Raw genomic sequence first — 21,006 nt, forward strand, 5'->3', positions numbered from 1 at the left:
AATAATTATGGCAAGATCATCTGTGTTAAAGAAATGCCTCACCCAATTAATATTTTTCAATGTGTCACTTGGCTGTACTAATAATATCTTGGCTAATGTAAGCCTATATGATGTATGTTTCTTATGATAATATCATTAGAACTGAACCTTTGAAGCCGTTTGTCTCAAACATTATGACACTCTGAAATGGGGGGACTATTCATAAAAAGTGGTGTAGTTACACGATTAAACCAAAATATATGAAAATGACCTTACAGAAAAGCTGAGATTGTATACTTTAACCACATGTTCATCATTTGATCTAAAATTGTTGAGCACAGAGCCGAAGCAATAAAAAAAGTATTTTATGGCGCTCACTATATGTAATGGCCACACCCCTCCTCGTTTTTTATGACTTTCCCCTGTCACTTCTTCTGTTGCATGTAACCTTCAGCACTGTGGAAGGCTACGGTTCTTTGGACAGCTCCACAATTGCCAAGATTATTCAGTCATCAGGAAGCAGCCATTGTCAATCACAGCCTCTGGCTGCAGGCGATCCAGGAATCAGCTGGCTCACTACAAGGCCCCAGCTGCTGCGCTTGCTTTCAGACTGAGAATGGATGCAAAGTAGGAAGACCTGTGGCACCACTGATCCCTGGGTCTCCCTCCTGCACCTCCAGTCACCTGCTCTTCCAACTCTGTTTCAAAGAGAGGAATAGATTAGATAAGATTTTGAATTTTCCTTTAAACCTAAATTGGCAGTGGACTTCCAAGTGCGAACTCCATGCCATTTCAATTCTCTGTTTTACTTTATTTTATTGTTTTATTTTAAAGGTCAAGCACTGCAAAACTGCTTCTTTTGAGTATTTTGGCACACCATAGCGAGAGCAGGTCTGTGTTCAGGTAGTGTTAAACGTTATGAAGAGTTTCATGAACTGAAAGGGTGCCGGTTGCAGAGTACAGTTTCTATGGTTTCTGACTGGGCGTCTGCACTAATCCTCAAAACCGTCACTCAGTGGTGTGGATGCCCTTGGTTTAGTCCCCAATCCAACTGCACCATCCTGGCTGTCACTGTGGATGTGACACCACTATGCATATTGTGAAAATCAGGCTATTACCCAACCAGCAGTCACTAGCAATGTGCACGACTTAGAAGAAAAACTTCTGTTTAAACACTATTTTAAGAGTGATTAACCGGGTTTTTTTTTTTTTTTTTTTGGGTACTATGGGGCTTTTCCCCTCAAGTAACCCCACATTAGTTTTCCTTCAAATCCAGCTGGCTTTATGAAACATTATTTTGTATCAGTTTGGTACAGGCAAGAAATAACAGCCAAGAACATTTGCGAAAAGAAAGGGGACGGGCCTAAATCAGCAATAATATGTTTCTATGTTTCTAATCTTTATCACATCAGTGTTGTAATGCACTGTAGTTAATTTATTAACAAGTCAACTGGCAGCATTAGATTAGGCTACGACAGCATATTGTTATTGTGTTAATCACCAACATGTCTGCCTGGTTGAAACCACACCTTGAATATGTGTGAAATTAGTGAATGCAGAATTGACACGGCTTCTGTAGCTACAATGTGTCAACCATCAGCAGGCTTTCTAAATGTTCTAAGAGCATCTAATTAAAGGCTTTTTTAACATCAGCACCCATTGTGAGTGCCATTAATCTTAGCCTCTGATTGTGCCTGTGACGAACAGAGGAAGATGGTGAAAGGTTCGTAATTTGTAATGCCGCCTCATTGTAAGGGGTTGATTCATTAGGACTGGTTGCATGTGAGAATTATGGATGAGAGGCACAATGGCAGCTCAGATCATGTTTCACACTCGTTGCAATTGTTTCTTCTTTTGTCCCCCTTTTTTAAACTGTACTTCTGCCTTAACTAGTATGGGCTGCTGTTGATTGACTCATCTTTTCTCTTCTCGGCTAAAACTCTCAGTTTTCTGTTGCAAATTTAGTTCTACTGGGAATACGCCAAGCTAAATTCAGTTAAACTATATCCGTGGGGTATTTTTTCTCCAAATTCAAAATTGTTTTGATATAATCTGGAGTTATATTTTCATGTTATAGGACAACTTTTATTGTCATTTAAGAACATTTTGAGTGTGATGTAATGTACAGTAATCTATACGCGACCTTGCAAGTAAACTTAAGTTTTCATGTTACCTGTCCTATATACAGATATGGTCTCTGAGAAACTGAACACTATTTTAATATCTTTTTGTTCCATAAATAGCAATGTAATTGCTCCGTGGTGGCACATCCGGTTAAGGCACACATGTGTAGTAGTTTGATGCATTCTACAGCCTGGACCATGCCATACTGTGACTGGATATTTTGGCAGGCTCAAATGACTCCCATATCGTACGGTTGAAACGGTAACTCCTTAAGAGGGTTCTCACTTGCAGCACAGAGATGGGCCTAAAAAGGGATTCAAGCCATCCAGAAATGGAGTAGACACATTTTTGTTTCTTATAGGGCATAACATGCATGCATTTATTTCAAAGCATTTCCCAGATCCTTTACCTACTCAATGACCATATTAAGTAATGGTTCCGTAGGAGCAGGTAACATAGAGGAGAGCTCATTGCTGCATCATGCATTGCATAGCGCATAGCGCGAAGCCTGCTCTTCCGAGTGGTGTGAACTGTGCTATAGGAGCTGCCCCTTGTGAAGGTGAGTGATGGGGGATTGGCGCTCGTAGCCGGCGGGTTGGAGATAACTCCCCATTTCCAGGGGAGGCAGGAGTACGGTTCCCCCTTCCTGAGGTAATTGGGTGAGCAATCATCCCATGGAATCCTCTCCAAAAGAGTGCCGTGCTGCAGGGTGTGCATTAATCACCATGGAAACCCAGATAAATTGGCTGAATTAGTAGAGTCAGCGGGAAACTGGGTGGCCGTGGGAAGAGTAAGTGAAATTACGTAAAGTAGCAATATATGGCACTCGAATCAAGGCAAATGAATTGAAATGTGCTCGTCTGGTTTCACCCTGCATAAAAATGAAACCTTGAGAAGTGAGGAAGAGAAATGACACACATCTGTTCCTGGCCCTTTTTTTTTTTCCTAGCACCCAATTGTAATTATATTTTACATAACTTTTTCAGGCGCTAATGAGACTGACGCGTTAAATTTCAATGTGAAAAATAGCACATTTGTCATTTTTGCTGGTTGGAACATCTGCCTAAGCCACGTGCCCAATAAACCCAGAGACATTTGTGAGTTGTTATTAGCAGTCATCATTATTTAAAGGGCTTCAGCCGTGAAAAGGGCAAAATCTATGAACAAGCTGTTTTAAAGTAGTTCAAAGTGCAAAGCCAGAGAGAGAGGCATACTAATGACTCCACATCTTGCCGGAAATACTCCTCTTTAGTGTGGGTGAGGGTTTGAGCTGGGAGCAAAGGTTAGAGCCATTGGGACTGTGCGGTGAATTGGCCACACATCCCTTTGGAAGTGTCACGACCCTGTCAGATGGAGACAGGAAGGCCTGCTGGACGTTTAGACCCCTCTCCTCTCTGTAGAATCAGGAGGTCAGTGTGGCAGCCTGGTGCAGCTGTCTGTGGACAGGCCATCGTGGTCTAAAAGGCCGTGTGCCCATAGAGCTCGTACCTGGGGCACAGCTCCATGGCCCCCTGTTCTCCAGCTTGCGGGCGCTGAGGGGCAGACGCGCCAGCACACCTGCTGCTGGGACCAAGGCTCCGTTTGGAGTGTGATTGCTCTTGCGCTGCTTTAATCTGTTTTTCCTTTGTGCTCAAATTTGATTGGCCGAAACCAAACAGGCAGGCATGTTTATTTCATGTGCAGATAGGACTGAGTACCTTGTGTGCAGCCCTGATGCCCACATCACCAACCTCCTCTGAACACTGGGTATGAAACATGTTCCGCTGCCATAGCATCTCCCAGGAAGGGATGGTTTCGGTTTGTGAGGCTGTCCTTAGCTCATCTCTCACCAGCGGTCGGCGGTTGATAGGGTCATCTGTCCACAACAGCCATGCGTGAAGCATACTGCTCCGATACAATGGCTTCACAACTCAGCTACTGAAGTACTTGGTGAAATGCAATATCTGACAGCGTGACTCTGCCTGCAAAGAAATAGAGAAAACACCTTTAAACCATACATTTTTTATGTGAATGAATGACATCTAATACTTGGAGCAGAACCTCAGCCCTTGGGAGAGTTTTTCAAGATTTTAGTGAAAGTTAAATACAAGGGTTATTTGTAATATGACTACATTGCCTTTCAAATGAAGTATTTTATTCATCGTACCACCAGATTTCAAGTTACCTTTTAAGGTTATTCAGGTTATTCATGTAAGTGATTGCCTTGTTAAACCTGTAAGGATATAGAAAACCAGTTGAGTAAGTACAATAGCAGACCAATCACTTGCATGCCTTATTTGGGAAACAATAACACTTATTTTTATCTGGCATTTACGGAGTCCTCCCCGTTTTAAATGTCTGATTATATAAGAAGATCGGACGGACTTCGGAATAGCAGTGTTGTCATTTTGGAGAGTGTAGGCAATCACATGTTCTCCGCATTCAGTCCACCAGATGAACTGCACAGTCATCGTGTTGAAGGAGCACTGTTTATACATGGCTGGAGCAGGAATACATCAGGTGCTCACCGCTGGTGCACAACGAAGGGAACTGGCACTGGCTGGGGTAGAATTTAGGATCAGACACGTTACTACACCAAACCTGTACTTTTAGTGGTGTACGTCACTCTACAAGCACCAACTTGCATATGTCCTCTGTCTGTATCCACTTTTATTTTTCTCCAGTTTCTGGAAATCAAACTGATCGTCTATCAGGTAACTGCCACATCTTTTGAATATGCAAGAGAGCTGTACAAAAGGAACAAAGGAGGAAATTATTTGACGGCAAATAACATACGATCATATAAGATTACAAGAATGGGCTGATTGGCCTATTCTTGTCATCTTATTTGATCTTATGTTATTACTTGTACACTTCCACTTGAATGTGTGCAACAAGCCAACCACTACTTTGTCAATCTGCCATGTGACAGTATCTGAGATATCCAACACTTGTCTTAAAACACAGAGCAAAAATTCTGAGACTTGGAAATTAATCATGCCATCATCCTGTACCCAAACTGTAGTTTTTAATATCTGGAACTTTTGGCAATTGCATTACATTGAAACTTATTATTTAAACTTATAATGTTAAACTGCACTGAAGACACTGAAACATCGCTAGTACTGTAGGCGTGTTTTCTGAAAGGCAATGGATAATTTAAACAGACAGGAAAAATACTACCATAGACTCCTGAAACACATAAAACGTTACTCACATTCACGTTTTTACATGTACATGCAGTACACACACATACTTGCACATACGCGCACACACTCCCCATCAGCATATAAACTACCTTTCTGCAGCAGAAACCCCTGCACTCAGTTTTACCACTTTAGATTTGACAATCCACTAGCTCATTTCACTTGATAAATTGTCTTTTGTTAAATCAATACATATGTATGCTTCACTCAAAATTCCAAAGCATCCCTGCAGTAGTGGCGAGGTTTTGCTTTTTTCCATCGATTATAAGATTGTAATTTTCAGCCAACCACACAGAATAGGAATATTGCGGTGCACACAATGAACAACAAAAAAAAGGCAATAAGATTACAGGGAGATTACATTTCAATCATAATAAATGGTTGCGGGCATTTATGAATGCTGTCAAACCAATGTTTGTGAAAATTTATTAATTCTAATTTCCATAAAGCGTTATGGACATCTACTGTCACCCAAAAATCTCACACTTGATATCTTGTTTACATTTATTTACAATGCACACATAATTCAGTTGCCGTAGCCGAAAAACGACAGGGCTGTAGGCTAAATATGTATTGTCTATGTCTTCCGACACATCGCATTCTCAGCATTTATCTGTAACTCCCGGCATTGACAGTGAATGGGCTCTATGCTTGGGTGATGCAATGCATTGCTCCATCCCACGGAAAGAAGGACGATGCTGATTTTTTTCTTAGCGGACTTCAGTGCGTCAGTGTTTGCCATCCCGCACCTGATAAACCCAGGTGCGCAAATCAGTTTCTTGGCGCTGCACAGCATGTCTTGTGCCTGTGCAATGCTGCCAGGTTTAAAGTAGTTTTTTTTTTTTTTAGCAGAAACAAAAGCTGGATTGGCACTGTGCATGTTAGCTGTGATGACCTGCAAGGCCCTTTTCACCCTCCAGGGCTTCTAGTGGTAAAAATGTGTCACCGCAGAAGCTGCAAACGGAAGTGTATCCTTCAGCAACTGGAACTTTGATTCTTTAAGTTTTTAATGTTTATTCTTTCTCTCACTTGCACACACACACATATAAGAGCACATGCAGCAACACACTTAACCTCTTCAAAGGAATTTAGCTTACAGTGAAATAAATGAAATATGTAGTCTTATGGACATCCCCTGGTTCCATCTTGGCCTTCATGTTATTTCAGTGTAATTACTCCTGGACTCACAGTGTCTGTCCATCAGTCAATCCGACACTACGCTGACAGGATTATAGATACAGGAGATATAAACTGTTCATTCAAAGGGGGGAAGTAGGAAAGCATGATCAATTGCAACCCGTCTTCAAAGCTGGCCCCTAGAGACATGCAGAGATCAGTCAGAGCCAAAGAGCAGTCCAAATTCAGAAGGTAATGAGGCGCTGTCACAACACTGACAGTGTTTTCTGGGTGCAATGTTTCATTATGTGCCTCTCGTCATTAGCACCGTAAATACTGCTGACGGCGATGGGTTTACACAAAACATTTGGTGCTCACTTATTAGATACAAGATACACAATATTAGCAGCAGAGATAATCTGGTCCAAACAAATGCACTTGTTAAAGTTTGAACATAATGAAAATATGGAAATATAGATTGCACCCTTTAATATTTTATGAGATTAAATGCCAGGGATCGAGGAAGACGCAAGAAATCTGCAGACACTAAAGAGGCAAAAGCAGAAATATTATCCTGAATAAATAATTAAGCAAGGTTCATTATTAATTCATGCTTTTGTCTTTGTTTTTCCTCTTACTCTTATGCCTTCGCCTTTGTTCGAGTCCGTTTCTAAGGAGACATGCCAAGATTCAATCAACCTTTGTCCTTAACTTTGACCCACAGTTCATACAAGTGTTCATTTTTTTCCCTAAGGAAACAGTTTGATGAAGTCTGCAATCGCCAAAATAATTCAGTCTACCCATTTTAGGTGAGGGCGATGGTATTACGGTTGCTCAGAAATGGTACAAAGCTGTTCCATTTCTGGATGTATTTCCTTTGTATGCGTGCCATAACTGTCCAATTTTAGCACTATTGTCTATTATCAAAGACAAAGTGCCTCACAAATTGAGATTGACTTGCGACTTACAGGACAACCGGCTTCGACAGGCCGAGGCCAGAAATGGGAAAAGAGGACAGTTGAGTGGGGGATTGGAAAAACAATGACAGCTGTGCCATTCAAGGACAGGGAAAAAGAGGAGTGTGCCCAGTGGCTAACCCATTATTGGTTGGAGCATTCTTATTTATTTGCTTGGCGGAAAGCATCATCTGTATTGGCTCAGTGTGCTCATGTTCTGACCTTCCACCCCGCTTTTAACCATTTGCTGTGGCTCGGGATTTGCACTGTAGTGAGTGAGGAGCCTCTCATTAGAGAGCACAGCAGTCGTGTCTTATGGCACCTAGCAGTAGGGCGACTGTCTGCTAGCAGTTGTTAAAAAATGATGAATTGGAAGCAGTGTCTAGCGGTACTCTGCATTGTTAGTCATCGGTGAGTTTGTGTTAATTGTGGAATGCCTGCTATTTGACTCAAAATTTCAGCCACTGTTAAGACATTGTGTCAGTCGTTTGTCTACTGTGTTCACGGTATTTCTTGGAATGAAAAAATAGATTTTTGGTCTAAATAAGTCATCTCATTCTGCTACCTGTGTCATTATGTAGTAACGGCAGAGTTTCTTAGTTCTTTTGGCATCCATGAGAGGGCTGAATTGTGTGTGTACAAACCTGAAATGGCTACTGTAGAAACAATGTACAAAAAGTTATTGATCGTGTTACATTTATACCAAACATCCCCTACATCTAGGTGCCCAATCATGAAAAACCCCATTTGCATATTATTTTGTTAGATTGTGACAAACTAAAAAATGCACTAAGCAAACATTTCTCCTATGTATCCTTTGTTTTTTGGATAAGTATCCCATCTATTAAATTAATGAGCTCCCATACATTTGAGGTGTCTACTGCATATTTTAATCAAAATTGTAAAGGAGAAGGTCTCACTCTTTTTTTACCCAAATGTGCAGGGATTGTATAGAGACACTACATGTTACAATTGGCCTGTGTTCTGGCAGGAATTTCAGGGGGCCCTCAAATGACATCACTATATTAACTTCTGCTTAAAGGAAAGGTTTCTTCTTACATGATGTATTCTTAAAAAAAGTAAGGATTGTTCTCTAAACAATGTATTCTCATGATTTGCTCATACTGGTAATGGATGAGAATGTGCTAAATGTGGAAAAGCAACAACAACAAAGTTAGACCCTTGACATTAAATTTCCCTATCTTTATACAAACAATTTATGTTGAGACATAGGATTGTATGATTACTGTTAAAAAGATAACAGCTGTTGATAGATCTGTTATAGTGCATAATAAAACAGAATAAGACTGAGAGAAAATGTCTGCCGAACAAATATTGTATTACCTGCTGCCATCAATCAGACAATGTTCTGTTTTACCACTGAGTGTTATTTGTTAAACCTAACAACGTGAGCTTTTGGTTTTCAGATTATTTGGATCTGTCTTTCAATCATACTCGTGTTAGTATTTTATATTAGTTCAGGTCTACTCAGGTTTCTGAGGTAATAACGGCTGGAAAGAAAGATGTGAACACAATTGTGAGTGAGTTACTTTGATGTCAGCTGAGAGAAGACCTGATCAGTAAGAGGGGAACAAATGCAGACACGTCCTTGGTTGTGGTTTCTTACTTTCAGCTGCCATTTTCTTTTGCGTTGCATTACGTGCCGACACAAACGATTAGCACTGGTAGCTGGCATTTCACCTAATGATGAGCTTACTAGTTCCGAAGTTTTTTGGTTAGAGTCTCGCATGCTGTTTCACTCACCTCACAGAATTGATTCCTTGTAGAATTTATTGACTTGCTGAAGGATTCATGTTCCTGCCTGTAAGATGCAGATAAAGAGAGAATGATAATTTTTAGCTGCTGCTTTTGGTTAAATAGGTGGCATAATGGTTCATGGATGGACTCTCAACCAAGTGTTTGTGGGTTCAAAGCCAGAGTGAGACAGCCAACAGAAGAAATGGACAAAAGAAAGAAAAATTGACATTTTCCTGGGTGAGCTTTCTCATTTGCCTGGTGATTGGATTTTGAAGAGTAAACAATGAGGTAGCACAGGGCCAGTTTTGCCACCGTGTGACTTGTATTGCTGGTTCAATACTTTCTACTTCATTATGAAATCGTTTCCGCAGGTCTTTAACTTTTTACATGCTATGAACCAAGGTTTGTCAAGAAAACGCCAACCAGTCTAATCTGCACGTATCCTAAGAGAGCTCTGTCTCTCTTTGGATCAACTTTGTTATTATTATATATATTTATTTGGCATTTCCATTCCCACCTGAATTTTGAATGTCCAGTTCGCTAACTGTGTACAAGCGTGCCCACATGCACCCCCTGATGTCAGCTCGGGAGAGTGAAGACGATTCTGGGTTCACCTCCAAAATGTGCGGTGCCAGCCAGCCGCTTCTTTTTACTCCACAGCCACATGCTGTGTACATGCAAGGCGGGGGCAGAGGAGACCCAATTATACGCAAACACAGAGAGCAAGCCACTGGCACCCGGAGAGCCAACAGGAGTCATTCTCGGCAATGTACACCGCAATCTCTGACTGAATCCCTTGCATATATCCTTGGACAATGCAAAGCCAATTGTGTGCCACCCCTGCAGGGCTGCCTGCCACACATTTGATCAATTTGATCAAGTCCATTCATGGGTGAGTTGTCTTTCTGCTGTGATGTTAAGAAATTTATCCTACAAGGGAAATGTTACCTATGTCATTGCCCTGGATAGGGCAGTTTGTTAAGCAAAATAAATAGTATAAAGATAAACCTATTCAACTCACACCTGTTGAATGAAAATATATTCAGTACTAGTCGACTGCAGACTTTTAAGGGTTACCAAACTTTGGCAGTGTGGTTAAGCCCTGTAGGCTTGGAGTTTTCGGTGTGGAGATTACATTGGCAGATAGACAGACAGATGGCCTTTCGGCTGGAGACAGAGCTAATCAGACATGATTGCAAACATGGTATCAGTTCTTTTGCCCTATTCAGAATCAATTAATCTCAAATAGATGGACTGTAGAGGATTTCTTGGAACATTGCATCATTAGCAATGAGCTTAGTTACCACAGCTTGGATGAAAACTAGCAGAGACACAGGGCCTTCACAAAAAAAACTTGCCTCAGTGTTTCCCCCTCAAAGGGAAATGCTTGGAATTTAAAGTTTGGAATTTAATTTTACATTAGGCTTTCATGCATTGTTGAATTTGATCGAGTGAATTAATGAGAAAGTGAGTGTGGATACGTGTATTTGTGAATAAGTGAATGTGAGCGATTGGGAAAGTTAGAACAAATAGGATATTGAATAAGGAATGAGGAATCTTCATAAAAGAGGAAAATAAGTTCTTAAATTTGTTTCCCCCTGAATGTGTCATACTGCTGAGAGTGTAACGGCTGTACCTAGCAAGGCAGTGTTCGCAAAGATTTGAAAGTGGGAACGCCATGCTTTGGATGTTGCACATGGCGTTTATGTATAATCCATACACACAGACATTCCCTCAATGTTTTAAATACAATTTACATAATTAAGTGTACTTATATCTTGCTATTATTTATTATGTTATAATAATATTACCATTGTGAGTTCTGAATCTTAACTTATGAAACATGTTCAAAAAACAAAATTTTAAATCTGGTCAGATCTGAAATTGAAAGGAAAGAAAACATTTAAGTTTGATTTGAAGTGGCATAGATTGATTCAACACCTGTCCATAACTGCTAACATCATTCATGAAAAAGCTTTATAAGAGGAAAAGCAGCTGTGAACTGTGAAAGACTTTAGGTGCAATGCACTGTCATTTAGGAGAGTGACAGCCTACTGACAAAATCTTGTTTGAGTGAGTCTGTCTGAAGTTGGGGGCTGGAGTGGGAGGCTGGTGCCACAATTAGTGGCCAAATACTTGACTGAAGAAATTAGATTTTGTTTACCACAGAAAAACAAAGCCAAATATGATCAAATCAAGGAGTATGGCAGCATGGTAGCCTTTTTTTTGGCAGTGTTTATGTCTCATGCTCTCAACACTACCTGTTACCTGCCTACACACTACATTTTTCTCCTGGTTTTAGGCTTTTTTTTGTTTTTAAATGGGAAAACCTGTCAAGAGAGACACCCATAATCCCTTTGAGAAGTCTTTGATGTCCTCTGCTTTCTTGCTGTGAATTGTTACTTTCTGTTTGTACATATTTGCCCCTTGAAATCCTGTCACTACTCTGGACATACCTGTTTCCTTTTACTATAGTCTGTCAGTAAAGTGAATATTACTCTTTTCTATACGGCCAACAATGGAGACAGATCCAACAGCTTCTCTATTGCATTTCATATTCCATGTTTTATAAACCACATTGTTTTTTCATCTGGACCACGCAGAAAGACACCACCTTCACAATCTCTTCAGGCTGCTTCTGGAGAGGACTTTTTTCTGTTGATATAAGTGCCCTGGGTTTATGGTGTTATTTTATTGTTGTATTTGTCAGGTTTGCAGTACAAAGAGTCAATTTAGCAATCCTTCTATGATGATTAAGTGTCTCAGTGAAATTTATTCAGGCTTGCATAGATTGGCAGGCCTTGAGGATCTTCTGTTTTCACCCACCTACTGTAGAGACACCTGCTCTTCTTTAGTGTTGCAGCAGTTCGTTTCATAATTCCACCCCCAACAGGCTCAATAAAAGAGTGGGGTAATTGGATTTCACATTTATGTGCACTTGTGCTACGGCATCCATGCCAGGGACACAAAAGAAGAGCTCCATATGAACTCTGAAAAATGCCTTGAGGTACTCTGCTTGAAGTGCTCTGCTAGCAATGCTCCTGGATCCTGCTTTTACATGTTCATTTTAACCCTACTTTGAAGGCATCAATTACAAAATAATCTAACAACTCCTTCTCCTGCCTCCTCCTCCTCAAGGAGTCAAAGATCAGAACAGACACTTTAGTATGGACCTCTTCCGTAAGTAAATAGCTATGGCTAAAGTGTGATAAATTCTGGCAGTGGACAGTTCCAGTTGCAACAGCTGAAACAATGGCAGTCAATGTGGCCATGGTAGCAGGTTTGCAGGAATCCAAAGCTGAACCAGTGGGCTTTTCACAGCAGTGACACAACATTAACTTTAGATTTATTTTATGAAATTGAAAGTGGTAATCCGCAAAATGGTGAAACATATATGGATATGCATGCAAATACCACAAAATAAAAGCTGATCTGTACTTCTGTCTCACATTAATCCTTTTACCACAAATTCAAATGCTGAAAGTACAAAGAAAAAATAACAAATTTCACTGTACAATTTTCATAATGTTGTAGAGAATTGCATGTACTTTTTACAAGTTCCTCAATATTTATTGTTCAAAATGACATATAATAAGTAATAGCTAATAACAAGTAGTAGTTGCCTTTTGGAATAGTGCACTTAAACCATCACTGACAATAGGCCGTCATTACAGATTTCGTTTTCAAAAGCTTTCTGGGCAGATTTACCCTGTTCTCTTGTTTGATGGTATCAGGGTTAAATAAGGATGCATTGCCTTTGTTTCTTGGTGGTTTGGCACATAGTTCAGCATTTTCAGTTGGATTTCATACTGTACTGTAATGGCAAGTTCTGAAATGAAATACTGGATTTTTTGCATAAACCATGAGTTTACCATGAGCCTGTTTGAAAATAATTTTTTTTTTTTTTAATCTGAATAAAAAGTAGAAAATCATGTGAAGAAAACAGATACGCTTGATAACAACTACAGTAAATTGTACTTATCTCTGAGTAACAAAATAAAGCATTACATTAATGTCATATACATCTGAATCATTGATGCAAAAAAATTATATATACTTTGTGTAAATATGTTTTTTGGTGCTAGTGGTAAATTAATTATATATATTAACTGGTAGGGGGATAAAAACTGAGCTGATGCAAAAAATAAATAAGATAATAATACACATTCAAAGTGAAGTCATATAATTTTAATAACTCCAGGAGGTGGAACTGTCCCTTTATATAAATAATATGTACTCTAATATAATTTATATATTTGTTTGGGGGTTAATCAGCATCTTTTAGCACAAACTGATCATGATGTCTTTAAAATGGTTTAATCCACAGGGTTCAGAATCCAGTCCTGGAGGGCCGAAGTGTCCGCTAGCTGTTTGGTGCGTTTCAGAACCAGTGATTAATTTAAGTTGGCTGAGTCCACACCTTGTTTCCAAGGCCTTACTTGGATGCCGTTTGAGAGGAAACCACAAACACCTGCCGAGACTGGCCTACCAGGACTGGAGCTTGACACCCCAGATTTAATGTGAAGTAAACAAATATACTGTATCTCCATCTTGATGGAAGATGCTAACACCTGAAGACCATTCAAAAAAAAGCAATTTAACAACCATTATCGGTTTAAAAATAAAGGTAAATTCTCCACCATGCCAATTTCTAGCTAAAATGCCACCACTGAATTTGATCTGATGGCTTTGTTTAACAGGGTTAGAATTGACCCCTGCATTCTTTCGGTGACATAGATCCCTGTAGTTTATTGCCAGCTCACAGCACAGCTGCCTCAGAATGACCCCTCTGAATATTAAGCACAGAAACTTACATTTACTTATTTATTTTACTATACATTTAATTAACCAGGCAGGTCAGCTAAAATCTCAATTACTATTTGCATTGGTGCTCTGAGTAATTTATTTGTTAGTTGTTAAAAAAAACGTTCTTATGGAGTACAAGGGATTGTCCAGCCAATCAGATGATCAAATACATTTACAGTATTGAACAGTCTCCATGAATACTGCTTACAGAGCACTGAAACCATGAGGTTCCAAGTTTGAAATCCTACATAACCGCCATTCCATTCTCTGCACAATATCATTATTATAGCAGATTTTGTTTATTCCAAACAAAAAACTTTTCATAAACAGGTTTTCATATGATTATATACTGCACACTTTTTCCCTAGCAGTGCTTGATCATTCCTACACTCTTAACTGGTCAGTATGCTCTACCTGGATAGTTATAGTATAGTGATTATAATTTATCAACTTTATTTTTAAAAGATAATGTCAGCCACGCGTTTCATTTTTCCAATTTGTGTTGTTGGGAAGGTTTTGAAAATAGCCTGTGTATTTAATAGCCATTCCTTGCAGGCTTTTGAATTTGGCACACAAGAGAGACACCTCAGAATAGCAGTGAAGGGATCTTTTCCAGGATGGCTTTTGATGAAGTGAGATTGAGTGTGCTGGCCCTAATTGATAGGATTGCAGTTTGACTCTTGATGGGTACAAGTGAGACGGAAGGGGGAAGGCTTCTGGTGAACAATCTGAGAGAGAGCGTGAGAGAAAAAGCCAATTCACCTTCTCTCCTGGACACAAAGGTTGAAAGTTGTGGTTTAAAATGGGGATTGAGGAAGCAGTAGGTTCTCACTGGGCCGCAAGGGAAATCTTCAACACTGATTCTGAGCTGTCGAAGAAAAAAAGAATGGACGAAGGCCATCTATGCTGAAATGGAATTGGCATTGTAAAAACTGGCATTGTATTGCTGCGGGGAGTTTATGTCTTTTATTCAGAAATGAGGCATGTAATATCTTGCAGCCATTAAATGTCAGTAAGTGCAACTGAATTTTTGAAGGACTGGATTCTTATTGGGTCTCATTCACAGAACATTTTTTCTGCAATCAGATTTGATTGTAAACTGCATAAGAATATTTCCAAGAACATTTTGGGATTCATCGTTTTTTTTTCTTATCTGAATTTGTTTTTTGGTATGATAAAAATTTTGGTATGAAAAAAACAGCATATTAACAGAATGTTGATCAATACAATTTTAAGTTATAATATTTTGCTACATTAACCAACCCATCTGAATAAGCTCATATGTTCAGTAGTTTTTATGTTTATTTTATTTTCAGTTTTTATTTCAATTTCAGTTTAGTTGGTTTACTAGCTTTAGTTTAGCTTTCTTTTTTTCAGAAACTTTTGTTTTTGTTTTTATATCAGTTTATGATGATGTCTTTTCACATCTAGGGGACTGTTTTAATGATCGTAGTACATTGCCTAAAGTGCGATGCGTAAGTGCATTTAGGGCGTGGCCAAATCAACTTTTGCTAGTTAGCGGTGCATTGTTTGAGTACAAAATACTGTGCTTTGATTCAAAAGGTTAATAGGTGTGCCTTGAGCGTGTCATCTTCCATTCCCTTTAGAGCCACCTGCATTTGCACCTTGACAGATTGCTAATATAACGGTGGATTTAGCAAGGCTTGGAAAAGACAGATTTACCTCTGACAAAAAAAGACCTGCTTGCATGTGAGTCCATTAAAATTCTCAGAATTAATTGTTTAATGTGGTGCAAATTTATTTTTGTTTGTAATTTTTTTACATATTTATTTTTCTCAATTAGAATTTCAGTTTTCTTTAAAATCTTTTTGTTCAGTTATGGAGTATTATGTTGAAAATGATGAAATTTGAATTGATCTTTGTTTTCTGAATTGTATCAAGATGTAAAAAAAATGTAATGCACAATGAAATCCCTGAGACCATATTTGGAAAAACATTGCACACAACACATCATCCATTGTGATATGTTGTATTTTTGTTGTGTACTGTTGATATACAAAATAATAATGTTTCACATTGTAATCTTGATATTTTTATGCATGTTTGTGCATGCCCCTGTGTGTGTAACAGTGCCATCAAACCCAACACGTAGCAATGGCGTCTTTGCTGTTTTTGGATTACTTGGTTAACCGTGCCTGGGGGAGACAGCGTGTCTTTAGGGACTGCACAGACATATTTGCAAAGAGCAATGAATGGCTTTGGTTTGCACATGACCCCGAAGTCGCCATGCCTTTTATGGGATTTCTAGGGTGTTTTCTTATGCTAATCAAATGAAGAGGCACACATTGTATTTATGAACAATCATGATTCCTCATCTGATATACCTGGGGTATGCACACAAACAAAAAGGTCTGTCCATTTCAAATGAATCCCATGTTTTTTTTTCACAAGAACTTTTCTTAAGAACAAAAGTAAGAAAAATTTAAGAAAAGTTTTGTGAATGAGGCCCATTGTCTTTTTAAAGAGAATAACAATTTTTGTGTAATTTTTTTCCAATGGATACGAATTAAGTAGAACAATAATCTGTTGGGTGGCTTGTCCAGGTAAGATATTGTTCTAGTGCAGAGGTTTTTCAGCCTTCGCTATTTCTGATAGCTTGCCATTTAGCAGGCCTATACACACATCACAATTGGACAGCAATACCTTTAGTTTTTTGATGGACGAATCGGAACTTGTCAGGAAGCTGGAATTTGAGGATAGCATATTGTGACCGCTTTTGGTTGGTGTAAAGTCGAGGAAGAATACCTTGGAGGGTAAGATGCATTTTATTTATATCATGGTGGTGGTATTTTACTTAGCCCACTATATTATTGGTGATGCTTTGTCTATGCCTTTGGTTTTCTTATTGAAAATTAGTTGGCCAATCAGTGCATGTTATTGCAATTGTTCAGCCCTCAATCACAGCGCGATTGCTCGATTGTGTTACGGTAAGGTTGGGTAGCATCACTACATTTTTAACATTAGGCTACTGTTTACATTGTCTCAGTATGCAAACCATAGCAAACTATGCTAATTCCTGTGTCTCAATGTGGATAATGTTGACGTTACCATTCGTTTATGTTCAAGTCAATTGTTGGATGTGACATAAGCAGTTTGTAAAGCATGTATTTCAGTGGCCTCTGTATCGGTAGCTACCTTAAAATTCCAGAGTTATGTTCAAAAATGCACAAACTTTGCCTTACCTGGAGGTGGTGCTATAGCGCATATTCTGATAAAAATCCCTTATGGCCATGAGCCAAATGGATCTGTTAAAGTTTCCCCTCATTTGCATTCAGCATTCGGGAGTTATGTCTCACGTGTTTATGTGTATTTGCCAAACTTTCTGGGAGCAGTGTAGTACTTTGGATTATTTAAAAAAATATATTTTAATAACATTTCGTCTTCAGTCATTACAGGGTCAGACAATCAAAAATCATGACAATCATTCAAGCAGTGTAGGAGGAGTTCACAAAAATTTTTTCAAGGTTTTTTTGAAAATGCTAAATGGCGGACAGATAAAAAAGATACAGAAGGCAAATGCACTATGACAGATGAATTCAGGAGGAGCCACACATTTATTGAAACAAGGATTTTTTATTTTTCACCCAGTGGCTCAAGAGCGATAGGGCCACAAGTTTGCCTTCACCATGTGATCTGCAGGGGTTTAAACTTGTATTTCAATGGTTAATCGTTTTTTTTTTTTCAATGGCAAATTCAATGTTATATAACTACTTTCATTTTTAATGTGGGCATTTCCCACTGCTTCTAACAAAGCCTAACATGCTCCTGTGCAACATTTTGCAAAATACTATAGCATGTCCATGGTAGTAAGTAATCAAACTAAATTTAAAACTTGAGTGTCGCTTGTTAACATCGCTGTCAATCATCACATGTGCTTAATTAGTGGCAATTACTTTAACAACTTAAATTACTGAGGGGGTGCAAAGGGCATAATTGTTTGAGAAGTGGCTTTACAAAGAGGCTATCAGGACGACTAAAATACCATGCAAGAAAAGAAGGGGAGAGAAAATTCTTGCCCTATCTATAGGCCTAATTGTAATAATAATAATAATAATAATAATAATAATAATAATAATAATAATAATTTGTTGTAGTGCTCTCTGTAAATCAATCATCATAAAATTATAATGGCTGGTACTTGGGAAGTACTAGTGCAAGTTTCAAGAGGATTTGGCGCACACAAAAATGTTAAAGGGCTGCTGACATTTGATTGGCTCGTGGATGCCATGTTTTTTCATAAGTCAATCTATCCTTGGACAAAGGTTATACCAGAATGTACAAGGATAGGTTGATTTATGAAAAAACATGGTTGCCATGAGTGCTATTGATGGCACCAGAATGAAAAAAAAAAGTATTACTCCTTAATGGTTTGACTAATCATAGTCCAATTTAGTATATGACTATGATCAGTCAAACCATTCAAGGTGACATGCATGTATGAATGAATGAAATGCATGTCCAATGCATCTACATGCTTGTACATTGTTTAATCATGTACCATTGTGGTGTGGTCTTTAGAGACTGAACAATGCATTGCACAGTGACCTACTGTATCTACTGTTTAAGTTTTAATTGTTTTAAGTAAGAAGCCAATGGAACAGTTTCTTTCTGCGTGGAAAATGCCTTAACTTACTGTGCATGTGCATAACAAATCATAAATAATTCCCTTGTCAATCCAATTCTGAGATCAGCCTATCAGAAGTTCATTATGCGAACTCACACACTAACGTTTTGACGTTTATATTCACAAATGGTAGCATATTGTGTATCATATTGTGCATATGCTATCTGTCAATGAACGGTGGAAATTGGAATGCAAAGAACACACTTTCTGGTATGGTCGTATTGCCATTTAAACTTCGTCTTTGTTTTAATTCTGGACAAATCGTCCTGGTAATTTTTAATGAATTAAGGATAAGGATTTATAAAATACACGCTTAAACCCTGAAAGCTGAACAGAATCTGCACATTTTCGCCGTTTTGACAGAATTGCACTGTTGAACATATTATGACACAGTCACCCTTTTTTTTGCCCACTTACGCGAACATTGGTAGAACAAGACTGGATGGCAGATGAAATAACTAACGCGTAACACCAGGTTGTGAATGTTTGGTTCGCCTAGACGTGAAGCGTAGAAGTAAAGAATTGCAACATACAGACATGAAGTAGTCAATATCTATCCATTGTATTGAGCCTTTTTGGCCTGTTGTATTATATCGTTTAATGTCTAGATTGCATATTCGTTTTTATTACATTGTATTTTTTAAACTCCTGTGCTTACTAACCAACCGCAGAGTGCGAGAGAGAGAGAGAGAGAGAGAGAGAGAGAGAGAGAGAGATAGAGATTCTTTAAGCGCCCTACGTCTTTAAGAGGACTGGACTTCGCGTCTCTGTGATCATCAGCGGCAACCCTGCGCGCATGTTAGAAAACAAGACGCACTCTGGAACTAAGGCAAACGGAGGCAACACGTATTGGAGATATTTTAACGGGTTGAGGATATATCGTCGCCGTTCTCTCGCGATGAAGATGGAACCGCGCAGCCAGTTTTGGACGTTTACTTTCATGGTGTTAAGTGTATTTACATCAGCGCTAGCTGCCAATAATTGTAAGTAACAGCGGTATTTTGGATTTGGTTAAACGCTTGCGAAAATCCTAAAAGGATATGTGCACTTTTAAATTCCCTAACTTAAACAGACATGTAGCCTATTTGAAATCTGTGATGCAATTGCAATGAATTCAAGCAATAATAAAGTGGTTTAGGTACCGACTATCTGACGATGTGAAAGGTATACCAAGTAAAAGATAATGCCCATCACTTTATTGTTAATGAAATAAATAAAATGTAAGTATTTTCGACTATTAGACAATGCATTCTCTAAGCTGATATCTGGAGCTCATTTGCAAGTGGATGTGGTCTTCCAGAGCTGGGTAATTTTACGGGCTGCACATTTATCCTCTCTGAAAGGGGGTGTTTTATTTTTTAAAACCCTATACCCGTTTATTAATTTCCATAAATGCGCAAAAGGTGGCATTTTAAACTGACTTTTGCCATTCACTTTGGCCTGCGTTAATATCCGAATTTTGAATGGTGCGAGCATTAAGCGGAGAAATTGCACGTGGAATATTTTCAAAGATCATGTCAAGGGACCTTAGTACAACAACATCCGTCTTCATTGGAATGTTTTGGCTTTTAGCCATCAGACATTGCGGTAAAACTATCTTTCTGAATGGTGCTTGTCATTCTGCATTCTTAATAGCCAGCAAACAGGAATGAAAGTTTGTAGATATGTTTGCATTTCTGTGTGTTGAGTTTGGATGCATAACGGAGGCGTGTTTTTTGGGCTTAAAGGCCGTCCTTCAACCAGTGAGTGGAGGGTGAAACGTCGTTGCATCCTTAGAATGAGCATGGATGAACTTCGGAATATCCTGCTACTGAAATTGACTTTCGGGCAGCAGGGCTCATACAACTCGTGACATATCGAATCGAATTCCTTAGCCTACGTCTCTATGAACATTTTCGTAATAAATGAAAAAAAAAACAACATGGTGTGCGAAACGCAGAATAATGCAATTGTCCTCATGTTAAAGGTGTTTCGCTTTGTGACAGTATCAATAGGGGTCAGTGTTCCCTACTCTTAACCCCTCCCCCCCCCCCCCCCACCCCCACTCCCACCACAACCCGGTCCCCTCCGTCCCACAGACACACACGGATAAATGTTGACAATTAGGATGATTTGTTCGTGTTGTGCTAAAGCGACAATGGACGTCAGCTCGAGGTAGCCTAATTTATGGAATAGTATTTTATTATTTCCTAGGTGGCATCAAAACCTTTTAAATAAGGCGAACAGTGTTCTACACAACCATCAATGCTGTACCGGAATTAAAATAAACTAAAATAACAAACTGGCTTAAGTAGCCCAAACCTCGTGGAAAGTATTTAGCTGAAAATATATTCCACGTGTTGCCAATGCCCCCATTTTTTTATTTTCCATTGAAACGTGCGCGTGTTTATTATTATTCTTTACGTAGCCTAGACCTGTTGGTGTCGTTTCATATGTT

General features: G+C 39.0%; 1 protein-coding gene across 3 annotated transcripts in view; it reads left to right on the forward strand.

Moving 5' to 3' along the window:
- LOC118214568 (contactin-associated protein-like 5) overlaps positions 1–21,006 on the forward strand; it is a 150,034-nt gene that overhangs the window by 26,208 nt on the left and 102,820 nt on the right. The window contains exon 1 of one of the 3 annotated variants that reach the window (XM_035394641.1): positions 19,274–19,552. The exons of the other annotated variants lie outside the window; for them this stretch is intronic. Coding sequence (XP_035250532.1) covers positions 19,366–19,552 — 187 coding nt within the window. The 5' untranslated portion in view covers positions 19,274–19,365. Of the gene's footprint in view, positions 1–19,273; positions 19,553–21,006 lie in introns of those variants that run through there. 3 annotated transcript variants of the gene reach the window in all.

This window comes from Anguilla anguilla, chromosome 15 (assembly GCF_013347855.1).
Source record: "Anguilla anguilla isolate fAngAng1 chromosome 15, fAngAng1.pri, whole genome shotgun sequence".
Taxonomy (NCBI): domain Eukaryota; kingdom Metazoa; phylum Chordata; class Actinopteri; order Anguilliformes; family Anguillidae; genus Anguilla; species Anguilla anguilla.